Genomic DNA, 15,856 nt, shown 5'->3' with positions numbered 1-15,856 from the left:
CAGCCCCCCGGCAGTGTAGCAGACCCATAGCTCTTAAGGCAGTAGCTATTCAGAAGCAAGGGCCCATCTGGTGGCAAAGTGAGATAAGCTTCAAATTCAATGTAAGCATTTCAATTATTTATTATTTATTTATTATCAATCAATCAATCAATCAATCAATCACCTGATGCCATTCCCCGAGTGTCCCTGATTTCACAAGTTAGGTGGGCAGCTCTTATCGGGGTGGGGGGGAAATCCGATTCAGTTTTCACTTAAAGGCAAATCTACCTCATTTAGACTCTCCGAAACAATTCATGACTCAAAATGCAGGTAAGCTTTCAAAATTTGCACTGCTCTGAATTTTGCAATGCGCTTACCCAGCCAAGTAACGCGTGCAAGAGTGGTCGGGTAAAGTGTGTATAAAAACGCTGACACTGGTGAAAATTAACTTACAAAATGCATCGTATATGGGGAGATCGCTTGGCAAAAATGTGTATTTTAGGCAAAGCTGTATACTAGAATCCGCACTAAAATCCCTATGAATCGTCATGAGGACTTAAAGAAAACACACGCAGCACACACACTGTGCAAACTCATGCAGAAATGTGGAGAGCTGAACTTAAGATTGCAAAAAACAGAACCTGAGAGAAACAAACATGGATGAACTTGCCGATCCCTGTGTTATCATCTGGGTGGCTTTTTCTCTGGGGTGCCTCAATGCATCCATTTCCTCCGCAGGCAACTTCATGGGGTGTCATCATTGCTACCATTTCTAAGCCCATCACTTTCCTCAATAACTTTAAATGATCAATATCAACCCCTCAAAGGTTTCCCCAATAAGGGTACTTCTTTTTACCAGCATTGCTTAATGGTTTTTTTCTTCTGCTTGGAGTTAATTATTTAGCGCCAATGTTTTGTACTGTCTTCGTCGGCGATGTAATGCTATCTCTTGGGGAAATAATAGTAAAAAAGAATAAATAACCCAGTTTCTCTAAACAGCTTGTCTCCTGCTGCTTGGTGGTGGCCAGCCTTCCTTTCTTAAGCTAACTCCACGTTAATGAATGAGGAAGGCAAGTAGATGGGTCCTTAGTGGGAGACAGTTGTTGGAAGATGACAAAACATCTTACCTACCAAAAAGCTTAAGACTTAGTAAATCAGCTTGCCTGAGGTCCTACAAAACTTCCTGCTGGTTTTGCTACAGCAAACTAGCATGCTCATCCCTCTGGAAGTTATTAGAAGATGGTTTCTTGTTACACAAATATCTCTGAAATGGAGTTTGGGGGAGATGATACCATAAGGACAGCAGGCAGCGGTGTCAATGTATTTTTGCAGTAACCACAGGAGCAGAGGGCTTTTTGGGAGTGGAGAGGGGCTTCAACAAGGAGAAACGGAGCCAAGTTATAGGCTGGAAGCTACTTTGGCTTATCTGATGTGGACCAGAGGGGTCTGCTGCTTGCTAGGTGTGTAGCTGCCCATTCCACAACTTATATGCTAACAGGAAGCTGAGAATCCAATCCTGGCACCCTAAGAAATGTGAGTGTGTCTGAATGGGCATGTTCAAAGACAGAAAGGCTGAACCTGTGCAAACAAGAACTGAGCAAGAAGAGCAAACAGTCTCTTGTGCAGTCTGGATTCTTGGAGGGATATTTTCTGAAGCCTTTTTCACATACGCTCTTGGTCATGCTTGGGCACAACAGACAGCCTGGAAGATGATGCTGGAAATCCCTGCCCTACTTCAGCTTTCTCCAGTTATCACCTGTGTACATGTTGTTACCTTAGAACAGGATGCTTAGGAATGTAGGAAGCTGCCTTGGACCGGGTCAGACCACAGCCACATCTATCTCAGTACTGCTTACACGGACTGGCAGTGGTTCTCCTGGGTTCCAGGCAGAGGATATTCCCAGCTATATTTGGAGATGCCAAGAATTGAACCTGGGACCTTCTGCATGCAGGGCGGGGGCTCTAGACACTGAGCTACAGCCCCTCTCTTAAGACACTAGAGCTAGACCGCATAGTTGGCCCCATTTAATTCACTTAATTGTGATTAACCCATTCACCAGCAGGACATATTTACACAGAAGCTGCTGTTAAAATATGTCTACATTACTTGAAAGGTAATGCGATGCAAAACTTCTATCTATATCTACTCACACACACAGAGAGAGAGGTTTTGCTTCATCATATTTCAAATCACCGTCACCACGAAAACAGAAAACCCAGTTAAGTCAGTTTCACAAATGCTGCCATAAGTAAACAGAAAGAGCAAATCAATGCTTCAGGCCAGTTTAAGCTGTGGCAAAGGTTGGCAAGATGGGGTAGCAACTGTCACCTGACTTCCAGTTGCCTGTGACTGCATACAAGGATGGAGAGGAGGGGCAAGGGAGTGGTGAGGTCAGTACAGTGCAAACACTCCAGCAGAGCCAATCCAGAACTCCAACTGGTACATTGGCTCCGCACCAACCGTGCACCTCCCAGGATGCAACAGTGACGTGGGTGTTTGGAGGTGAGCAATGCTGCTCCACCACCTGCTACTGACGAAAAAGGTACTGAGGTCACATCAAACAGAACTCCTGTTATGCGGACCTGGTTCTTTCAGGTAGTGCAAACTCCAGCTTTCCCAGACGGGGAGAAAAGCACCTTTGTGAAACTGACGTCAACCCAAACCGAGGCAAGGTACAGCAAAACTCAACTTACTGGTGGGCTGCAAGCTTTTCCGTTAGAAATGTAAGCTGGTGAAAGGGTTAAAAGTGAAAAGAGGGCAATTCAAAACCAACTTCTCTTTCTCCAAAATATTGGACGGGCTCAGATGTTTTTCATGCTGAGCCAACGCCTTGCTTGGTGCAACACTCCAACCTGATTAAGGGTGCTGGAGATCTCAAAAAGGATGCCACGATTTTGTGACTTTTTTTGTTGTTGACCTTAATAAAGGTATTTTTGCAACTGTTGACTTTTTGAGTGATATGCCAGGCAGCTTCACAGATAAAATATTCTGTACTTCCTTCAGGGAGAGGCTCCCTAGGAAATCTCCGGTCTCGGTGCTGACAAGGGCTGAAGTCCTGCTTAGTTTTAAAAATGTTAATGGCATTCCAAGTCTCCAAAGCAGTTGCCTCCAATTTTCACTTGTTGCTTTGAGACGATGGAAAGCTTGAGCTACAGTCCAGTTATTGAGAAACTGAGATTCGTAATGCGTTTCCCCTGGCCTCAGATTATTGAAATGCACACAGCATCTGATGAAGCAGCCTGTAGCCCACTGAGTTAATTAGCCATAGCATATTTGCCAGTCTTTTGAAAAAGGTGCTTTTAAGAAAGGGACTCTAGTCCATTTTGAATCAGGAAACTGCATCTTTCCCAGAAAATGTAACTACGCCGCCCTTGGGGACCTTATGGAAATGAGCTTTCCTGGAAACAGCTATGAGAAAGCTGTGCTTTTCTGCAGTTATATAAAATGGCAATAAACTGAGAAGGAAGGAGGCTCATTGCAGCATTTTCCCACAGCCTGAAAGAGCGGGGAAAGAAATGCCTAGCTTTGAAAAGCAGCTGCATATTAACAGGCATTTAAGCCAGAACTTAACACTCACTTCCTAACAGCTGGGATTGATGGAGGTTGCAGTCCAACAACTGAGGCAGCAGGAAGGTTGCTTCAATTATTTAAAGTAGGGTGGCCCCCAACCTCTGAGTCCACTGACCCCCTTGATGAGCTTGCCACTGACCCCAACCCAACTTCTTAGGAATGTAAATGAGACAAAGTCAAGGAGTATTAAAGGCAGCTTCCTTTTATGCCTTTGCATCTTTGTGGGGGAGTGAAAGAGGGGTGTAGAATTGAGACACTGTAGAAAAAAAATTTAAAAAGTGAAACTCTGCACCTCTAGGTCCCATTGACTGTGTGTATGTGTGAGAGAGAGAAAGAGAGAGAGAGAGAGAGAGAGAGAGAGAGAGAGAGAGAGAGATGGGGGTGGGGAGAGAGGGAGTGAATATTCACCACTTTGGGAACCCTGGTTTAAATAAATGTCTACACACACAGTATTAATGCCCTGAGACTGGTGTCGGTAGGATTTTTGCCAAACCTACAGAGATGCTTTAAACAACCTGAAAAAGAAGCACAGAGTCAACAAGGCAAAGATATCAAGGTTTGCAAATCTGGCACACTCACCTAAGGGCTTACTCTCAGGCTGCTGCTCCAGCACTCGGAAAGCACTGTACTTGTCTCCATAATCTATTGTGGGTATAATTATTATTTTTTAAAAAAAAGGAAAATTCAGTCACAATATAGTTAAATTAAGGCTGGAATAAAAGACACACACACACACTCATCACAAGTTAAAAATTGGCACATTACGTAAAGTGACTGTGCGTGACTGTCTTTAGATCAGCCGCTAAAGAAAGAACTCTTTCTGAAATGTGTTCTTGGGCACTTCTTGAGAAAAATCACTTGCTTTCTCCTTTACTTTTCCTGGCGATCAACATGCCTCCCCCTCCCCCCTTTGTTTTCCAATCCTACCTTGCAGCCTAGGCATTTTGTAGTAGCAGTTGGAAGCAGGAATTATGCTGCTCAGGAATCTCAACGGAAGGGTCATATTTCAGTGGCAGAGAATCTGCTTTGCATGCAAAAGCTCTTCTGTTCCATGCTCAGCCTCTCTAGGTAAGGCTGGGAAGGACCCAGGTCAGAAACTCTGGAGAACTGCTGCCAGCCAGGGCTGGCAATACTGAGCCAGATGGGCCAATGTTCTGACTCAATGTAAGGCCGCTCCCTAAGTAATTGAGTCCCACTGTGGCTCAGTTGCAGCTTATTCCCAGTTATTCCATCCTCCCTCCAAAGGGCTGTCTGTTCTAGTTTAAAGAACTCTAAAGAGGAAGGGCAGGAGGGGCCTTAAAGTCACCCATCAACAGTTAGTACCCGGATAAGACTCAGAAGGCACAGAGTCAAAGTTCTTCATCACATCGCTAAGCGAGACGGCGTTTTTATTTCAAATTTAGTCACCGGGCCTACATTTGCATCTGTGCTTAGCAATCAGCAAGTGCAGGTTTGGTGCAAACCGATGTCCCCCGTACAACAATCAATATTCCTTGCACATAGAAATCAAGGATTTGCAAGGGCAAGCTTAGTGTTTATTACAATTATAGCCTACCTTTCCTCCAAGGAGCTTAAGGTGGTGTACAAAGCTCCCCCCCCCCCATTTCATCCTCACAACAACCCTGTGAGGTAGGCTAGGCTGAGAGGCCCAAAGGTCACCCAGTGGGAATCTGAACCCTCGTCTGCTGGGTCCTAGTCCAGCACTTTGACAACGACATCACACTGGATGCAGATTTACACCGAGGTTATCTGTATATCCCACCTCTCCTCTAAGGAGCTCAAGGTGGCCTACATGGATCTCACTCTCTCCATATTAGCCTGACACACGACAGCTTCACGCTTGGATCTGGTGCATGAGGAGGGAAAGGTAAACCTGGTAAATGGGGAAAGGCAGGGCCGGCCCACCCATGAGGTCAGGGAAGGTGGCTGCCTCAAGTGCAGCAGACCTCAACATCGCTCTTTCTCCCCCCCCCCCTTTGTTCCTGATGTACATCTCCACTCACCCCTCCTTCCCTGGTGGGGACCGGGGCAAGTGGCTACATTTTTTTTTGTTCACCTCGGGTACCAAAATGTCTTGGGCCACCCATGGGGAAAGGAGAAGTGTTCTCAGCACCTCCACAACCCTTCCTAGACGAGTGATCAACCCATTAAAGGTCATAACAAAGAGGAGTGCACCAATACGTTAGACAGCTGCTTTTTTTTTTACCTCCAAGCGAAGCTGTGCTTTCTGTAGCCTTGTCGGTGGCAATCCCTTTGAAAACGGCGTACTTATCCACAGCGGGCGGCACCTTCGCGCCGAAGAGCGGGATCAGCATCGGAGGGGCGCTGCATAAAAAAGCAAGGGAAGGGGAAAATGTGAGGAGAGGGCTGGGCACAAAGGGCCTTGCTCCCACAGAGACCGGCTCAGTTGTCAGAGAAGACGTTCTCAAGCTTTGCATTAGGGTGGAAATGGAGTCAAAGGATGGGCTGGGAGAGATCTTAATGCAAGAACAGCTTCTGGTGGCCTGAGAGGGCACTTCGGCTTGTGGCAGAGCACAGGGTAGGACTTCTACAGCAATGGGGGAGAAACCTCAGGCTCTCCAGGTCTCTCTATCTGGCTCTCAGAACTCTCCCAGGCCTGAACTCTCCCTGGCCCCCCGCTTCACATTTGAACCGAGATAATGCCTCTTACCAGTAGGGAGCGAGGATAGACGGGGGGTGGGGTGTCAACTAGCCTACTGTAATATTTACATCCTTTGCCCCTCCCACTTTTGCCTCTGGCCCCGCCTACCACTGGCATGTGACCTCCCAGGAAGCTGGTCCAGAAGGCAATGTGGCCTTTGGGCTGGAAAAGGTTCCCTACCCCAATTCAAGGGTGAATAAAACCACACACACACACACATATACGCAATGCTGAAATTTATGCCGCAAGATTTCCCAACGATATTTTTAGAGAGGGAAGGAAAAAAATCAGTAACAAGCTTCGTGGTCTTCCCCCACCCCTTTACCACCTACATAGATTTTGCTCTGAATTGAAAGTCCCTATCTTAAGCCGAAAATCATCCGTTTGAGTTTAAAAGGGAGGGCAGAGCAATTAGACAGGTGCAAAAAAAATCCAGGCAAAAAGGAAGAGGATGGAGATTTCTGGCCTACCCAGGACCTGTATTCTTGCATCCTTTTCTCACAGACCTATTCCCTCTGTCATCCACCACCACCCCTGCTCATTTTTTATAAATCCACCATTTCCTCTCTTATCTTTATTTATTTGAACAATTTATATACAGCTTAATGACAACCGTCTCTAAGTGGTGTACAAGAACCCACAACACAGATAGATAAAAATCAATCAAAACTATAAAATCAGACTTTAATTAAAATGCCTGCTGGAATAAAAAAAAATCTCTTTTGTAGGCACTGTAAGTTCAACAGGGAGGGTGGAAGGCAATGTACAAAATTCAATAGAAACAGCTAAAAAGCAGTTAAATACACAGTGATCTAGTTGATTAAGCATCCAAACACTGCAGCTCCCATGCAAATATATGTTTTGTTGTGGTGGGAAAAAGCAAAGCCACCCCGGATTAGCTTCACCACACGACTCACATATTTTATCTCCCTGCTGACAGCTTGGAACAGCATCCTCGACATTAAAACAACTCATGCTTTTGTTTAACCTGAAATCCACGCCACCAAATCGAAAATATGGATTTCTGTGGGATTCACAGATATAGGGGTTTTGTTTTGTTTTTGGAAAAAATGGACTGGGAGCAAGACTCTTTCAAATAAATCTCCTTATCAGTGGCCTACAAGCCGAGCGGTTCACAGATGCATGCTAATGGGGCCCATGAAGCCTGCAGAAGGGGGAAGAGAGAGGGACTACACAAATAAAGAGAGCAAGAGGTAACATTTATGGAAATCTTATACAAGTTCACACCGGGTATCTAGCAGGATGCTGTACGGCAAGTCTAATCACCAGCTGTCTGTAGAGCTGGAGACTCCCCCCCCCCTCCAAAAATGTCTTTCAAACCATTAGACCAGCATATTAGACTGCAAACAATTACGCCACTCCAGAGGGGAGATGCAGTCACATGGGACAGAGACGCAGGTGAGGCTTTTCCAGGAAAAACAACCTCTCCCTTCCACAGCTACATATCTGCTGACTCACACCCCAATTAGACCGTCACAGGAGGACATTTTCTGTGCCAAAGATGAATGGCTGCAATGCATTCTACATATTTATATGTAGCGGCTTCTAAGCGTAAGAGGAAAAGTAATATGCAATAAAAAGAAGGCTAGAATGGCTAAGTCATAATTGCTGTGTTTATGGTATAGGTCATTATACTGTGTTAAATGTAATTACTGTTACTTATTGCAGTAAGACCAGGAATTCATTTCAATGCAAGATACAGTGAAGAAAACAGGGAGCTGTCTTATATCAAGTCTGACCATGGCTCCACCTACACTGACAGGCAGCTGCTCTCCAGGTTTGTCTCCCAAACCTAATTGGAGATGCTAGAGATTGACCCTGGGACACTTGGGAGTGCAAAATAGATGCTCTACTACTGAGCCACAGGCCTTCCCTGGGGTGGGGTGGGGGACGGGAAGCAAGATTCCAGTCATCACGGTTCTGAAATATACCTGCTCTCCAAGGTTTCAAATGGAGCTTTTCCCCTGGCCTTACCTGGGATTGAACCTGGGACTTTTTGCCTCCTAATCACATGATCACTGAGCTATAATCGTTCCCCATTTACAAGAGAACTAACCAGTGGCTCTCCTACAAAGCTTGGGCATGATTGGCCTAAAACGTAACTGGATCCGATTTAGAATGAGGCATGGAGATAGTCCTGTTTCTATGTCTCCTAGGTGGGAAGATGTGAAAAGCTATTTTTGACACACAAACATACACACACTTTCCAGCAAAAAGCCCTACAGTAAAAGTATGTTTTAAAAATCCTCTACCTGCTCTGCTGCTGTGCTGCATTCGCCTTGCTTGATCCAGATGTTTCTCCCTGGAAATCTGTAAAGGTGTCATCAAGCCCTCCAGACTTAGAAGCGTCCTGGAAATCTTGGAAGTCGTCGTCATCCTGTTTGGCTGCCTAGATTAATATGAAATCATAAAGTCCCCTTTCAGGGCGAGAGCAATCTTGTACCTAGCTGCTTTGCATTCTTTAAAACTAACACTACTATGTTATGTATTTTGTTATTTATTGGCTACTCCTAAAGTTCCTAGGAGGCTTCCAATAGCAGAGGTGCACACTTTTCCTTCTCTTCCCTTAAAACCAGAAGCATGCTTTGTTCCTACACCCCAGAAGATTTGCTTTCATAGTGCACAGGAGAAAGAAGCGTTCCGGGAGATGATGGCGCCGGGTCAAGTCTCCACTGAGTCTCTGCTGTGTAAGTAGGAGCTCTAATTATCAAATTACTCTGATAAAAAGGCTCAGCCTATGAAAATAACTGCCAACTTTTATCAGTAAAAGACTCCGGGAGCTGTCGGGTGGGCTTTCAAATCTCCCCTCCCTTCTGAAGCTACTTACATCAACTTTGAACTCCGCCCTTGCAAAGCCCTTAAAACTGTGGGCTGGATAAAGTAGCCCTATTTATTTCTGAGTCTGAGCATGGTACAGTGGTACCTCAGGCTACATACGCTTCAGGTTACAGACGCCGCTAACCCAGAAATATTACCTCAGGTTAAGAACTTTGCTTCAGGATGAGAACAGAAATTGTGCTCCGGCAGCGCGGCGGCAGCAGGAGGCCCCACTAGCTAAAGTGGTGCTTCAGGTTAAGAATAGTTTCTGGTTAAGAACAGACCTCCAGAACGAATTAAGTACTTAACCAGAGGTACCACTGTACTCACAAGACAATGTTGCAAAGAATTGGGGATTTCACCCACAGAACCTGTAACAACTGCCCCAAAGAAAAAACAGGCCAAAATTTCAACATACTTTCAACCCAAGGCTAATGAAGCAAATAATCCAGGAAACCTCCATGCTCATGAGTGGTCTGTTGACCACGCCTGGATTGGAAGGAGAACGAAGCGTCGGCTCCCAGAGGAGGGTGTTTGCAGAGCTTCTGCATAAGTCATTGTTCAAAGCACAGCTCTTTCCCATGTCTCATGCAGAGAGTCCTTCCAAGGAGCACAGAATCACAGAATCATAGAGTCGAAGGGACCATAAGAGTCATTTAGGCCAACCCCCTGCAATGCAGGAATCTTTTGCCCAACAAGGGGCTCGAACCCACAGCCCTGAGATTAAGAGTCTCGCACTCTACTGACTGAGCTATCCCAGCTAGCAGTAATTCTGCTGCATGTCTGCATCAAGAGTGACTGGGTGATCCTACCGCACTGCATACAGATGCACAGCAGAGGCAAACTGTAGTTAAACATAGCTGCATAAAACCCATTGAAATGAATGGACTTTATTAATTCATTTACGGAAACGCATTTATAAACTGCTTACTTTAAAAAAAAAATCTAAGTTTTAAAAAACAAACAACATATTGTTAGAACATAAAACAAAAATAAAACAGAAGTATTTAAAAACAACCACCACAGGGCTGTATCCGACTAAGTTTCACTCAGAACTGACCCCTTGAAAGGAAAGAACCTAAGTCAATAGTACAGTGGTACCTCAGTTCTTGAACATCTCCGTTGACAAACATATCAGAACCCGAACGCCAAAAACCTGGAAGTAAATGCTTCCATTTTCGAATGCACCTCGGAAGTCAAATGGCTTCCGCTGCGTGTTTTTTCAATTTTCTCAACTGAATTTGCAGACAGCCCTTTGCGCCTCGGTTTTCGAACGTTTCGGAACTCAAACGGTCTTTCGGAATGGATTACATTTGAGAACCGAGGTACCATTGTATCCTTTAACTTCAATGTGCCTACTCTGAGTAGGACCACCACTGACTACAACCCAATAAAATTTAAAAGAAAAGATGCACTTAAAGACAATGAAAGCCATATAAAAACACTGTAATTTATATGGGTTCTAAGCTGCCTTGCATACAGTCATGCAGAGAAACGGCACGCGGGTTAAAAATGAAGCACAAATACTTAAAAACTGAAAGCAAAGAAACAGGATGTGCGAACAGCAGGTGAGCCCTAAAAGAAAGAGACACGTTCATGCTCTGTTGCTTAAATATTGGCTGGAAAGGACAAGGTCTTGCTTAAGCCCACTTCAAGAAGGATTCTCGCTTATTGCATGGCATACGCGGCACTGACCTGGCTTGGGGGGTAAGGCGGCATGAACCCGCTGGGCGCCGGCGCTGAAGGTCCCGCCACTGGTGCAGCCATGTTGATCCCCACCACGGCGGGTGTCATACTAAGAGGCATAGAGACGGGAGGCCCCGGCGGCATCATCGGCTGCTGGCTCACCGTGACAGGGATTGCCATCGGGAGCCCACTCAGTGTAGGGAGCGGGGCAGAGGGGAACTGGTTCAAACCGTCAGGACTCATAGCCGGAAGGCCTCTCTGTAAGCGAAAAGGGGGGGCAGGGGGGAGTATTAATAGACAGCAGCACTGTTTTTATAAGGCGCTACAGTGATACCTCGGGTCACATACGCTTCAGTTTACAGATGCTTCAGGTTACAGACTCCACTAACCCAGATATATTACCTCAGGTTAAGAAGTTTGCTTCAGGATAAGAACAGAAATCATGCTCCAGTGGCGCGGCGGCAGCAGGAGGCCCCATTAGCTAAAGTGGTGCTTCAGGTTAAGAACAGTTTCAGGTTAAGAATGGATCTCCAGAACGAATTAAAGTTCTTAACCCGAGGTACCACTGTATTAGAATGGGAAGCAAAAGATGAACAAGTAGTATCTTCAATAACACACTGAGCAATGGATATTGGTCACAATATTGAAATGTCGGCATGGGAGCGGTTGTGGAACACAGAATTAAAGTTTACATCAAGTTATGGTGTGAGGGGGAAATTTGTCAAAATGATTTATAGCGAAACTAGCAAAAATGTATAAATGGGAATCAAGTATTTGTTGGAAATGTAAAGATAAGGGAGGTATTTTTTCCTATGTATGGTGGACTTGTAATAAGGTAAAAGCCTACTGAGAGATGATATGTAATCAATTGAAAAAAAAATGTTTGAGATAACCTCAATTAAGAAACCAGAGGCTTTTGGGGAGGAATTATGGGATTAGAGTTACCTAGACAATATAAAAAAAAAAATTATGTATGTGACCACTGCTGCTCAAATGATTTCTCCAACTCTACTGAAATGATACAGAACATGGTGTAATTTTCCACCAATGCCTGGGGGTGCAGCAAGCCATTTGGAGACTGGCACATCACCGTGGCAAAGGGGATGCAGAATCTGGCCAGTTTCCTGGATGCAGGATCGCTACAAGCCCTGTACCACAGCACGTCCTTTCCCGCTTTTCTAACAAGAGGTGCAGAGAACCCACTCAAAAGATGTGAGCTGACCTTCCCCCAGCTTTGCCTCCCAGTGTTTAGTCGCTCCTACCTGAGTTACAGCTATCATCGCCAGAACTGTATACAGCTCTTCTTTCGTAAGCTTCCCAGGAGTGGTGCGGTTGGCCAAGGCCCATATTTGCCCAAGCGTCTCCCTGGGAAGTCCAGATGACATCAGGATGGGATAAAGTTTGCCAGTGTCTATTCCAGTGGGCGTCATAGTGGTTTCTAGAATTTTCTTGTACAGATCTGCAAAGAAAAAAGCCAGCCAAAAAAAGAAGAAGTTTGTATAATCAGGAGTTACCAACACGTAAGAACCCAAATTAGAGACAAGATGAACTTGGACTTGGACACCATCAAATACCAACCCTCCAGCTCCACTGTGGAGCTGGACAGCAACAGAGCATGTACAGAATTCTACATGGAATTATAATAATAATTTATTCTTTGTACCCCGCCCATCTGGCTGGGTTTCCCCAGCCACTCTTTCCAACAAAGATTAAAAATACATTAAAATGTCACACATTAAAAACTTCCCTAAACAGGGCTGCCTTCAGATGTCTTCTAAATGGCAGGTAGTTGTTTATCTCTTTGACATCTGATGGGAGGGCGTTACACAGGGCGGGTGCCGCTGCCGAGAAGGCCCTCTGCCTGGTTCCCTGTAGCTTTGTTTCTCGCAGTGAGGGAACCACCAGAAGGCCCTCGGTGCTGGACCTCAGTGTCTGGGCAGAACAATTCTGCGACATGTGTGGTTTCGTGTGGCCTAGCAGTTAGAGTGTCAGGCTGAAACCTGGGTTCAAATCTCTACTCAGCCACAAAAGCCCACCGTGACCCCTTGGACCAGCCTTAACTACTTCACAGGGTTGTTGTGAGAATAAAATGGCAGGGTGGGGAGCGGGAGAGAACAGACCACCTGAATGAAGCTTATAGACCCTGTTCCAAATGTTTTCAGAAGGTTTTTAGTAGTAGTAGTAGTAGAAGAAGAAGAAGAGGAGGAGGAGGAGGAGTTTGGGTTTGATATCCCACTTTAACACTACCCTAAGGAGTCTCAAAGTGGCTAACATTCTCCTTTCCCTTCCTCCCCCACAACAAACACTCTGTGAGGTGAGTGGGGCTGAGAGACTTCAGAGAAGTGTGTCTGGCCCAAGGTCACCCAGCAGCTGCATGTGGAGGAGCAGGGAAGCAAACCCAATTCACCAGATTACGAGTCTACCACTCTTAACCACTACACCACACTGGCTCTTTTTACATGTATTAGCTATGTTCCTACTTTAAATGGCAGTGTTTTAACATTTTGATGCTCCCAGACTCCTTTGGGAGAAGGGTGGTATAAAAATTCAATAAATAAAATAAAAGTGAGACGCCCTTAGCAAGCCCAGTTTAAAATCTAGTGTTGCCTACGAAGCACTTAGCAGAGTGTCTATATACCAGTCCCCTCACCTGCAGAAAGGGCAAATCATCTTAAGAAATAAGCTGGTTTAATTACAAGGCATCCAGAATGGGAGGTGAGCTTGCATCACCTTTTCTAATACCTTCAAAGGCTATTCCTGCTCAGTTTCATCCTTGCCATTAATATTACCTGGAACTAAATTATCATTGTAAATCCAGGGAGGCATCAGTTGCTGGATTGGATCCTGGGAAGGGAAGACTCCGACACCTAAAAGGCACACACACGAAAGGAAAACTATATTTAGGAAATATCTGCAGCGAAATGACTCATCTGGAACACTTCCGTCATCTTATTTCAAAGGAGGAATCGCCTCTCTTGCAAGCAGTCCGAAATAAAATGAGGGAAGAGACTCTCCTTCTGCATACAAATCAAGCTTTAAACACTCTGTATATGCAACAGAGCCTCTCTACACAGAGCTTGTGAGAAGCATTTCTAGGACTGCTGGAATTTTAAAAAATAAATGCAATTCAGCTGAGCGCTGGTGGGACCAAGGACCAGCTGAGCGCTGGCAAGGAGACCAGCCTTCTGAACCGAGGCCAGTGACAGGCAGAGATAGAGCCAATGGCAGGTGAAGCCACCCTCTGACTTGTTGTAAGTAAGAAGGGAGGAAAACGGGGGCTGTCTGAGGTTGGTGGGGCAGAGTCCCATTTGCCCTAATGGATAAGCCTCCATGGCAACTAGGCGGGGCTTTTCTATTTCTACAAATCGCCATAGTAAGAGCAATAGCTTTCCTTAGCCGTACTAAGATTTCTCCTGAAGAGGAGTGGAGGGGTAATGTTCTGGCCAGAGAAGTCAAAACACACATCCGGCCCTCGGAGCCGCCACTCCTGCAGCTGCAGAGTGCCAACTTCTGCAAACGCCTCTCCTTGGGAATCAAATGGAACTGAAGAGGCTGCTTGAGTGATGCTGGCAGCAAGTACTTGTATGGCCATCATCGTGGTGGTGGAGGAATCTAGCATCTGCAAAGAGCGATGGCCATAGAGTCCATCTCAAGTTCATTCCACATCACTGCCACTTCGTTTTATGCCTGTTCTTTAAGCAGGCAAAACTCTTCTTAATTTGTAGAGTCCGTTAAGTGCTATCACTGCTGTTAGAAGAGAGGCCACCTGAACAGCAATCCAGGCGGTGCGCAGAGAACTAAACGGAGAAGCGGAAATACTGGGACAGTTCATAATGGGTTCTATTGGTCAAATTACGTTTGTGTGAATTATTATAGAACATAGGCAGAGTCTGTCTAGCTCAGTATTGTCTGCACTGACTGGCAGCGGCTCCCCAGGGTTTCAGAAGGGGCTCTTTCTACTTGGAGCTGCTGGGGGTTGAACCAGGGACATTCTGCACATGCTGCAGCACTGAGCTACATCTCTCCCCTTAATATTCCACTCCTCCTGGTGCTGCATTTAGTAGGAAGACAACGAGCTGCCTTATACCAAGTCATATTGTTGGTCTGCTTAGCCCTGTGTTGTCTACACTGACTGACAGCTGCTCTCCAGGGTTTCAGATGGTGGGTATTCCCAGGCCTATCTGGAGATGCCAAGGATTGAACCTGGAAGCTTCTGCATGCAAAGAAGCTCCACAACTGACCTATGTCCCTTCTCCTATTACCTACCCTTAAGTCTACACCGTCCATCAACTTCATTAATGGTATTGGGGTGTGTTTGTTGCTGTTTGAGGAGTGAGGTGTTTATTCCCCCGCCCACACACTCCACAAGGTAAATACTGTAACAGCTAAAGACAAGAATCAGAAGAAAGCATGCATGATTGGAAGAACTTTTTTTTCTGCAGGATCAAATCTTATTCAAAGAAGCTTGTTAGGTTTTGACCCTTACAGGTTACAAACAAAGCTTGAGAAACAGAAGAAGAACTTGCGGACGTCACATGTTAAGTCAGGAGAATCGGCACTTTGCTGTTATTATTCAAGCAGGGGTTCAGAGCAAAATCACCTGGCATTCGTGTTAAAGAGGTTAGCATGTTCAAGCAGCACTGGAGCGTAAGCTCTGCAAGACACAGATATGCTCACCACGCTCTTGGGCTGACAGGTTTTGTTCTGAAGCCTTGTTTGCCTTTGCACCGGGGCTGCCGCTCGGGAGCGCCCCTGCAGGCTTCCAGTTACTGGCCCCTAACCTGGGATCAGGGCCGTTTGCAGCTGGAGCTGCGGCACTGAGCTCAGCGTCAGGAGTTTTAAGTTGGGTTTGTGCCTGCCCAAATTCACTCAACCCACAGGGTGGCAGGGGCTTCTCTTCCAAGGGAGGGCCTGGACAGATAAAAGGAGGAATTGTTGGCACTTGGTTAAATCTCAAGTTTGGAACTCCACCCCAATCCACACACAAAACACACCCGCCTCCACACACAAAAGGAGCTGTCGAGGTGTGGAAACAAGAATGAATGACCAGCCCCACATATACCCAAGGCTGGTGCAGGTGTCATGTCTTCCTACATGTCATTTTATTCCTTTTCAACCAG

At 45.7% G+C, this 15,856-nt stretch overlaps 1 protein-coding gene across 8 annotated transcripts in view; it reads right to left on the bottom strand.

Annotated features, from left to right (window-relative positions):
- SYNRG (synergin gamma) overlaps positions 1 to 15,856 on the bottom strand; it is a 54,733-nt gene that overhangs the window by 26,854 nt on the left and 12,023 nt on the right. For 5 of the 8 annotated variants that reach the window (XR_014163228.1, XM_081890156.1, XM_081890159.1 and 2 more), the window contains 7 exons: positions 15,414 to 15,647; positions 13,526 to 13,603; positions 11,999 to 12,195; positions 10,746 to 10,994; positions 8,486 to 8,622; positions 5,757 to 5,875; positions 4,130 to 4,192 (listed from right to left, as the gene is read on the bottom strand). Coding sequence is in view for 7 of the 8 variants with exons in the window: in XM_081890156.1 (XP_081746282.1) it covers positions 4,130 to 4,192; positions 5,757 to 5,875; positions 8,486 to 8,622; positions 10,746 to 10,994; positions 11,999 to 12,195; positions 13,526 to 13,603; positions 15,414 to 15,647 (1,077 nt within the window). In the remaining variant the exon portion in view is untranslated. The remainder of the gene's footprint in view (positions 1 to 4,129; positions 4,193 to 5,756; positions 5,876 to 8,485; positions 8,623 to 10,745; positions 10,995 to 11,998; positions 12,196 to 13,525; positions 13,604 to 15,413; positions 15,648 to 15,856) is intronic. The other 3 variants (XM_081890158.1, XM_081890160.1, XM_081890161.1) reach the window with 1 other exon arrangement.

This window comes from Podarcis melisellensis (assembly GCF_964234715.1).
Source record: "Podarcis melisellensis genome assembly, chromosome: 15".
Lineage (NCBI taxonomy): Eukaryota > Metazoa > Chordata > Lepidosauria > Squamata > Lacertidae > Podarcis > Podarcis melisellensis.
This window is presented reverse-complemented; position numbering and strand designations above follow the sequence as displayed.